The following is a 9,431-nucleotide window of genomic DNA, read 5'->3' on the forward strand; positions in this document are numbered from 1 at the left end:
TTCCTGCAACACAGCAAGCACCTCTTCATTTTACTGAAATCCTCTTCAAATAAAAGAAGACAGAACAATCCGACACATCCCTTTTATTAATTTAAAAAACACGGAAGAAAAGTAATAGGGAAAGTTTTAGCAATAAAAAAGGGATCCTGCTTAAAAATCTATACAACTTGTCTAGCAACATAAACTGATTTCTTTGGGTTAGAGATGACCCCATACAAACCCCCAGATTCAGAACACTCACAGTGCAAGACAGTCTGGCTACAGACCACTTTTCTATTTCAGGTTAAACTCTGCCCTTAGATTCAGGTAACCGATTGCTACCAGCTTTGACAAAAGTAGATTACGTAGTCCTCACAGTAATATTTTCCTTAAATAGTAATGGATATGTTTTAGCTTTCAGAAAAACACTCTGGGCCATGTCAGAATTAACTCCAGGGTCACAGAGACTTACAGCTGACTCTTTAGAGCAAACAGAGCAGACTGCACAGCAGTTATACAAGCAATTAAGGAAAAAATCTCTTATTTGGCATTTCTCTATCAGTATCTCTTGGGCCTGCGACGTGAAGGTCATTCACCGTTAAGCAGATAGAACGTACGCCAATGGGTTCCGCTTGGCCGAGATGAAAGGCTTCATGCTCCTGGATATAAAGCAATGAACAGTGTTTCCAGCTCTCCCTGAGAGGCCTCATCCTCTTCCCATCACAAAACTTGGCTCTTCGGCATCATCTTCCTTCTCTTCCTCCTCCTTGCTATCCTCTTCATCATCCTCGCTGCTGACTCGCTCTTGAGATTGATCAGATTCTGAAAACAGAAACCGTATGAATTGGTAACATATTCCCGTGTGTCTTCCTTGTTAAATATCTCACAATAAAATAGTCTCAGGTGCTCAGCGAACAGGTATTAGATCACACTAATTAGTCTGAATGGGTAACATGACCCGTGTGCCTTCCACATTAAATGTCTCACAACAAAGTAGTCCCAGATACTAAGGAAACGTGCTAGGCATTAGTAATTCTGCTGAGTGATGTAGAGCCCTGAATATCAAATTCTCCCTCGGAGAAATATTCCCTCGCCTGCACCACTCAAGCTGCATTACCACTGTGCCAAGACATCATTAAACAACTCCACCTCCTATTGAACGTTATTTCAATCAGAGGTAGCCAAGTGCTGAAGTGATAGGTTATCTCCTTCCCAATCTCACCTCTGCACGTCGGCATGAACTTTCAAGTATCACAGAGTATTGTCACAGAATGCAAACACCAGGAAGCCACCTGCCAGGCCGTGCATATTTCAATGCCTGTCCAATTTTACAGAAACTCCATAGGGTGCCAAGACCTTTTACAGACTGTTCAGATTATTAACAAATACAGGAATCCTTTAAGGTAGGTGCCAGATTAAGTAGGATCACAGAAAACTCACGACGCCTGCTAAAAGACCAGAAGAGAAAACAGCTACTAGAAATTAAATAATGGGTATGGAAATGGTGTGAAGTGGGACCTAGATCTAACAATCTTCCTTCTGCTCCCAGTGGCTCTTGTACTGGTTCTCAGACCAAGTCACACTCAGCTCAGGTTCTGACCATTTACACTTAGCATTTAGGATTAGTTGTCTGATGCCACCACGTGGTGAAGTTAGATATTGTCATTTTAGATTAGGTGACTATGAAATTTAGTGCCAACCTTTATTCTGAAGATTTTCACTCAGTAAAGATGAAAGATGGCAACTCGGAAGTTTTATCCATTCATTAAAAAAAGTAATAAAAAAAAAAAGATAAACGCTTACCTACCAGGCCCAACAAACACATTTCCATTACTTCAGAAAGAACTCTCAGATCTCAACCCAAGGCAAACAAAACACACAAAAGACAACTCTGTTCTCAGTAGCCTAAAGATAGCTGTAAGTGCTTTCTAGCTCCACCGATTTATTTATTTATTTATTTGTTATTTTTTAAATAAAGAAACAAAGAGTGCAAAAAGCTAAGAACTGTTCTAAAGACAGGAGTTTCAATCCTGGCTTCCAGATGACTTGTTTGTGCCGAACAAGAACATTCCAGCCCAACAACTTGCACACGGCAGTCCCAAACCACAGTGCCAGTCCCTGCCCAGCTCCCCTCTCGCCCAGCCAAGCTCTGAACGGATGGGTAATTCTGTTCTGCTAAGCCTCACACTTAAATTCTCCTCCCAGTCACAGTTCATGACCAAGTAGCTTTTAAAAACAAAACTAAAGCACTCTGCTACACTCACTTGCTGTCACAAGTATAATTTACCTGCTGATTAATCTACCCTCCCATGTTTACATGGAAGGCTGGCAATGGTTCAGCTGAAATACATCCAACTTTGAAAAGCAAAGCAGAAATAAGGTAGATCTGTCAGACAAGTTAATGTTCTAGCAGAATTTATCGGGAGCTGTGTTAACTCCAAGACTTACTGCAGAGGCATTGTGCTAATCCATAAAGCACAACTATTTGAAAAAGTAAGATATAATATACTCACTGAAAGGAAGCAATGAGTATTCAGAAATTTGAACAAACATTTATACTGGCATTGCTGAATGTTCATTTCCAAGACTACGGCAGAACAGCAGCAGTCTGATTTTTCATGTTTATTTCTATGTGAAATGAAATAGTTGTGTAGAACAGATAACACCACAGTGTCTCAATTTCTTGCACACAAAATCATAACTTAGTTTCTTGATGTTGAAATTGTGCATTTTTCCCCATTTTCCCATATGAATTTAAAAATATTTCAAAAGAACAGCCCGTAACAATATCGCCTTTTTTAGTGCATGTTCTAAATTTGCAGTTTGTCACAATAGCTGGGGTAAAACATCCACAATCAATGAAATCAGACTCCAGCATTTGCTGTCCAAAATTTTCCCTAAGAAGGGGAAAATATTCATAAATAGATACGTTATTTGTAATATTAAATCTCAACCTAGAGGGTTTTCAAAGAGTACTTTTTGAGATATTAACAAAAATATCAAGCTTGAGATCAGTCTTCCTACCCATCTATCAAGAATGCTTGGGACAGGGGGTGGAAAAAACCGTTCTAGGGTTCGATTAGGGAACAGAACCGAGTCTTGAGAAAAGAAAACTAACTCTTACTGACCTTTTTCCTGTTTCTTTTGTTCAAGTTTATTTTTCTTAGCTTGCAGTTTCTTCTCTTTCAACTTCTGGCTGAAAAGCAATGAAAAAAAAAGACTCATGAAAATTTAGTATTGTAAAGCTACTTCACATTGTAATCACATACTGATTAAGGACTTGTTACAGACATCTTGGAAAAAGACTTCAGAAGAAAAGTTCAGTTTAACTTTGGCCTCAACTAAAAATTCAGTCAGAGCAAAATTACACATAAGATCAACAGAAACATTTCTATGTTGGTTTTAGTTCTATGGAAATTTTCGTTTGAAGTCTATTCCCTGATGCCACTACAGCCAAAACTACATGACACACAATAACATCCAAGAACACAAGAAAGAAGAAAATAATGAAGATGCCCCTACATTTCAGCTACCTAACCTAACAAAAACACAGAAAGTGGTGTCAAAACCCCAGACTGCTAGAATTCAACAATAAAAACAACAGTAATATATGCTTTAACTGAATAAACAAACAAACAAAAAAACATATTCTTTGATCCTCATCTTCGGCTATGCTTAACCATTACATTGGGCCCCAGAATTAACACGGGGGTTAAGATGGAGTATCAGTTCTGTTTGCCTAGTCAAGGTAACCAGGCAGTCTAACGGCAGACAGTGGGCAGAGCAATCTTGGATTCACGCTCCTCTCATGCCGTAAGCAGATTCTTTAGAAAGAGCCAGGTACCGTATCTGCGAACTTGGGACAGAAGAGAAAGGGTGGTGAGGTAAGTTAGGGGGCTCCTACAAGGCACAGTTGCTTGATACCTACACCATTAGACTACTCTGCGGAAGAAGGGAGAAAGGAGGTGTTTAAGTGTTTAGGCAGCATTTGCTGTTTGAACAGTTGTTCTCCTTCTCAGCCAGGGAAAAGGCAGCAGGCCAGATCTGACTTGCTGGCCATCTGTTGGACAACACTACATCTAAAGTAAGATGGCACCAATGCTGGTGTTGCCAACATTTGTGCTAATATGCCAGTGAGTCACTTTGCACAGGCCTTTTGGCAGCAACTCTCAGCTACACAATGCAAAATGCTCAAAGAGACAAAAGAGAAGCTGCGCAGGGTCAGACCCTCTGAAAGAGGCAAGCCGTGATATCCTGCTATTTCTGAAAGGTGTGATGGCACAGACTGTGGAATTTAAATTCTTATATCACCGCATTAACAACTCTCAGGCCATTAATTGAGAGCACCAATCTTGTAACTGTTTTACTTTGTCTAAAACTTAAGAGAAGGAAGGATTTCATATTTCTTATTTTGTCCACCTAACTTAGTAGACTTAACCTGCCAGACTTATCTCCGAGGTAGGTAGAAGCAGCTACTGATTTTAACAACGCTGCACTCATAAACAGCTGTTTCCATATGCACTGACTGAACTGGGCTAGTCACACTTACGGTGTACAGAGGACAGCATCATGCCCCATCACGCTCTGCTACTCCAAACCCACATACACACCCATTAAGCAGCACCCATTTTTGCGCTTAAGCTGCTTGATGTCAGCTGTTACAGACATTTATTTAAGCCAGATGTACATACAGACCTTTTCTGACATTGTTAAAACAAATACGCAGTACGGCGTGTTGCAGTCAACACAAGTGTCAGCAAAAGCTGCTCAACCAGTCAAAGTTATCCTGCTAGCTGTGGCACTGAAAATAAACCATGCCAGCAAAGCCTGTCAAGTTTACAACTGCCTTTAGAAACCAAGCAATGACATCTACAAAATTAATTTCCACAGCTAGACTTCTTGGCTGACAGATGTAGAAATAGAGTGAGAGTATTTATCCAAAGTACGTAGCTACAGATGAGGCACAGGGCATGAGGTTTTCCATGTCAAGCCTCCTGGGAACAATCTGCCCTTACCGCTTCCTTCTGCGTTTTGCTGTTTGTTCTTCTGCAATCATCTTATTCCTCTCCAGTTTCTTCTGGAATTCCTCATCTAGTCTTTGCTGTAATTGATCACATGTTATACTTCGGTCACAACCTAAATTAAAATACTTCTTTTCAAAATCACGTCCTTTTAGGGAGAAGTCTTTTCGCAAAATACAGAAGGGAGCTTTGCCAGCTTTTATCTGGCTCTTTATACAAAAGCCGTAATCCTAAAGCAGACTTCTGCACAGACAGCATTCTTAACCTGCAGCCTGAGCCAACTATTGAAGGCTTTAGAGGGAGGAATCCTCACCAAAACAGATGAGCAACACTGGGCTTCTGCCCTAAAGAATGTGTCAATAAAAACAAGAGAATAATTTGAGACACAAACATTAACATATGAATCAAAGGACTCATCTTGGCCAATAGAGAGTATAATCTCTCTGGAGGAAGCAATCCTCTACCTGACCAAGATTTAAAAAGAGTCTGTGTGCATGCACTTGCTTTGATGCTGTCTGTCAAAGACAATGAAATTAGGGATTTCCTTTCATTCTTAGAGACATTTCTAACAGCTTTTAAAACATTTTCAATCCAACACGAGAACACAAACATTCATATGCTGTTTTACTGTGTGCTAGGACCCCCACTGAACAGAGAAAGATGAAACAAGTCTGACACGAAACACCAAATGTTTCAATGCTAACAAAAACACCACATATCACATATTCCTGCACTGTTTTGCTCTGATGGTGGTTTAGAATTTAACTGTTTGCACACGATTTTACAAGAAAAAAAAAATGCAATGAACACCAAATAGTCATGGGAAGAATATTACAAAGAGTGTCTTGCTGACCTTCTCAGCCATGGCATCCATGAAATCTTGCCTCTGGTACTCTCGGCGACGAAGATGCCGGTACACATGAAACTCCCCGCTGCCAGCTCCAGCACTGGAACCTACGATAAAAAGGGGTCAGTCTGCTAGAAGATAAAATATACCAGATGTTCACATATGACTACAGCTAGATGCTGAGGGGCAGAACATACAAAAGGGCACCGTAAGATGAAAATCTACACGCAGAGCGTGTCTCTATTTTATATAAGATCAAATCACAACCAAAAACCAAACTGAGCTGCAAAACCCTATACTTACGGTTCACTGCAGTTTCTGCTGATCAAGGCAAATAGCATCCTATCTTCCCCACAGAGAATCCAGTCTTAGCTAGACACCAAGGCAGTAAAAGAACTAGAGATCAAACACACATGCCGTGGTCTTCTAGACAGAGGTGAACTGAAACATCCTACCAACGCTGCTTCTCATTGTTTTTCAGCATCTCATACCAAAAAAAATAAAGGTCAACAGAAAGGTGATAAACCCCATCATATTACAGTTTTCCTTGCAAGACAGATACCACCGACAGTTTTTATCTGTTCCTTCACGAACAAAATCCTTATAACTCTCTCTTCTTGGCACCAATCTGCACGTTAAAAGCCCCACAGGAGCTTTCAACATTGCACTCCATTCTATCTGTCTGTCTCCCAAGCTATTTCTCAATGCAAAGCACACAAAAACACGCTCAAAAGAAGACACCTAGTAACTAAAACATGGCAGCTGGGGCTGCAATAGGGGTGCTCCTGATACCAACAGAATCCCAGCATGTCAAGTGCTCCCAGAAAAACAAAACAGTCCAACAGCATACAGCAAAGCTATTTTGAAAAGCCACGAGAGAATTACAGTAAGTACAACAGTTTATTCAAAAGTGTATAAAACCTTTAGTCTTCGATCAATTATTCTGAAATAAGAACAAGTCAGACTCTGGAAAGGATCATTAATAAGGACAAAAGTTCCAAAGAAAGGGATAACTTCCATATGCAGATAGAATTTACACCACAAATACCAAACCTAATCCCTCCAGATAAAAGTGAAGCATAAGCAGAAAACTTGTGCTGGGTTCCTTGCACAGCTGTTAGCTCCCTTCCTGACCACACACAATCACATCCACTGCACACGTCTATTTCTCACTGCCTGAGATTCAGACTCAAGACAATCAAAAGACGGACTTCATAATTAGAATTTTTCAGGGCACTCTCATATCTGTGGGAAAGCCAGATTTACTTATGCTTTGTCATCAGTACAGCAACGGATTATTTCTTTACACACAGCCCACGTGCTGGAGTGCCACAGGTGTTGTTCACTTCGTGTTCTGACAACCAGCAGTAAAGCAAAACCCCAGAACCAAACAAAACTTGAAAAACCAGCTCAAAAAGCACATTTTATACTTCTTTTCTCTAGCAAAACGAGCAACAACAAAGAATCACCTCTAGTCTTTTCTGTTAAACAGTTTCTAGGCTTAATGTGGATGACCCTACAGTTATCTGAAGAATAGGATCTTTACCCATCACATCTCTAACAAACTCCGGGGGAGGTCGTGGTGCCCATTCGTTCAGTTTCTCCGGAATCGGTACGGTCTTCTCCTGTAAGAACAAACCAACCAGTCGTCAGTAGCTTCTAGGAGCAAAGTCTGCAATTTTAACACGTTGTTCAAGGGTGGTATATGCACGACAACAGCCTCTTCCACCAGCTGACAGACCCCAGAAGCAGCACTTATGTAGAAATCTCTTTGTGCACAGGGAGCACACAGAAAATGAGAATCGAAAGGTATCCTCTCTTTCCCTCAAATTCAGGCCTGCGGGTCAACAAACCCTGGGAGGATTTAGGAGCGTCTGTTCTTCTTTTTAGCGTGGAAAGTAGAGGAAGAAAGGCAGCACCTCCACACTTGTGGGAACTGAATACACTACTAAGAACCTGGGAAGAGCTGACAGGCGTTTGTGCAGCTTCCCTAACAGATCTACAGAGGACAAGAGAGGGAGAAGCCAGGGCGCAAGGTCAGTGGAAGAACTCCGAGCAGGGAGCTGTCTCCTCATCCAGCACCCAGGCAGGGAGGGCGAGACCCCTTCCCCAAACGCCTCACCTCAGGACAGGGACCCCCGGCTACGGGCACCGGGGTCGCGTTTCCCCCTCAGCGCCCACAAAAACTGGCGGTGACCGAGCCCCCTTCCCCCTCCCGGAGACCAGGGGTCCCCTCACCGGGTTCCTCATGAGCCTCTCGAGGCGGAGGCGCTGCTCCTCGGCGGCGCTGCGCGGGATGACGAGCGGCTGCGGCTCCTTGCGGGGCCTGGGCGGCCGCGGGGCCGAGGGCGCCGCCATTTTGCCGTCCCTCCGCGCCCCGCCCGCCTCCAGCCGTCACCGAGCGCGACCGCGCCGGGGCTGCGGCGCCGCCATGGCGGGCGCGGCCTGCAAAATGGCGGCGGGGCTGAGCGCTGCTGCCTCCCTCAGCTATGTCTGTGGTGCTTAGCCCGTCTCCTTGAGGCCTTGGAAAAGGCGAGGGAAGGGCTACGGCTTGCCCCAGCCGTTCCTCAGCCTCCCGGCAGCCGGTTGTTCGCTGCTGGGGAGGAAAACCGTGCTACATGAGGGACCCCCACACACACCTCAGGGGCTCCCGGGCACGGCGAGGGCTGTGAGGAGGACGCAGGCGGCGGCTCCCGGCCCAGGTGGAGCCTTGTTGGGGGCTTCCCCGAGCCACTGCTGTGTTTCCCACTGCCCACCTCTAAGCCAGCTTCCCCCAAAGCAGTGTTTGACAGGGCTTGTATCGCCTCTGCTGCCCCCAGCACTTTCCAGGCTGCAGCTGTGCCGAGTTAAGGCTGACCCTATAAAGCTGACCCCATGGGACGTGTTAGCATCCCCAGAATCTGTCATGCCAAGCTCTGGGCTCAGCCCCCAATAGCAGAGCCTGGAGCAGGGAATTCAGAGTATTTCACACAGGCACCCTGGCCCCAGCCAAATCCCTGCCCCGTGACAGTGTAAGCGATACAGGACTTCCTGGTGCCTCCCTGGAGGGCTGCCGGCACCATCTGCTCGTGTCACTTTGGTAATTAACAGGCCTTGCCTGCTGGCAGCCACGAGCAGCAGCGTGATTCCCCATGGCACGGACTCACGGGGCGGTGGGGAGGGCAGGTATCGGGGAGGGATGCTGCGCTGTCTGCGTTTATATCAACATCTGGGCTTTGCAGGATCAGTGCCTCATCCAGCTGAGGACTCATACACCCAGAGCCGTGCTTGCCCAACGGGGCTGGAGGAAGAGGAGCCAGAGCTGGCTGTGATACAAGCTTCCTCTGCAAGCCAAATTGCTTGTCGAGCTGCTATGGCCATACAGAAATGGCATGGCATGTGCTCGGGCTGTGCGTGCGTCAGAGAATTAGCTAGTAAAGGTCAGCTGCAGTGGAACAGGAGCATAAGGCTTTGTGTAGTTTATGGAGATAAGCTGGAGCGGCGAGGCTGGGCTCTGCGTTTCAGACAGCTTCGTGCTGTGCATGTGGAGAGGGGGACAGAAAAAGGAACACAAAGTTGGGAATGGCCCTGTCTGAGATTTATGG

General features: G+C 44.6%; 1 protein-coding gene across 1 annotated transcript; it reads right to left on the reverse strand.

The window, feature by feature from the left end:
- Window positions 1-68: 68 nt before the first annotated feature.
- On the reverse strand, window positions 69-8,471 carry PRKRIP1 (PRKR interacting protein 1). Its single transcript, XM_080563159.1, has 6 exons — window positions 8,086-8,471; window positions 7,394-7,472; window positions 5,854-5,954; window positions 4,995-5,080; window positions 3,108-3,175; window positions 69-801 (listed from the first exon to the last, which is right to left on the reverse strand). Exons 1-6 carry the CDS (start codon window positions 8,203-8,205, stop codon window positions 686-688), a joined length of 570 nt encoding a protein of 189 aa, XP_080419285.1. The 5' UTR covers window positions 8,206-8,471; the 3' UTR covers window positions 69-685.
- Between the last annotated feature and the right edge of the window lie 960 nt (window positions 8,472-9,431).

This window comes from Anser brachyrhynchus, assembly GCF_964034855.1.
Source record: "Anser brachyrhynchus genome assembly, chromosome: 20".
Taxonomy (NCBI): Eukaryota; Metazoa; Chordata; class Aves; order Anseriformes; family Anatidae; genus Anser; species Anser brachyrhynchus.

What these genes read in the sequence shown, in the direction of transcription:
- PRKRIP1 (XM_080563159.1), bottom strand. Translation starts at nt 8,205, where the DNA reads ATGGCGGCGCCCTCGGCCCCGCGGCCGCCCAGGCCCCGCAAGGAGCCG. An exon ending in GTTTGTTAGAGATGTGATGG is followed by an intron (nt 5,955 to 7,393) that starts GTAAAGATCCTA and finishes TTTTTATCGTAG; the next exon opens with GTTCCAGTGCTGGAGCTGGC. An exon ending in GCAAAACGCAGAAGGAAGCG is followed by an intron (nt 3,176 to 4,994) that starts GTAAGGGCAGAT and finishes ATTGCTTTTCAG; the next exon opens with CCAGAAGTTGAAAGAGAAGA.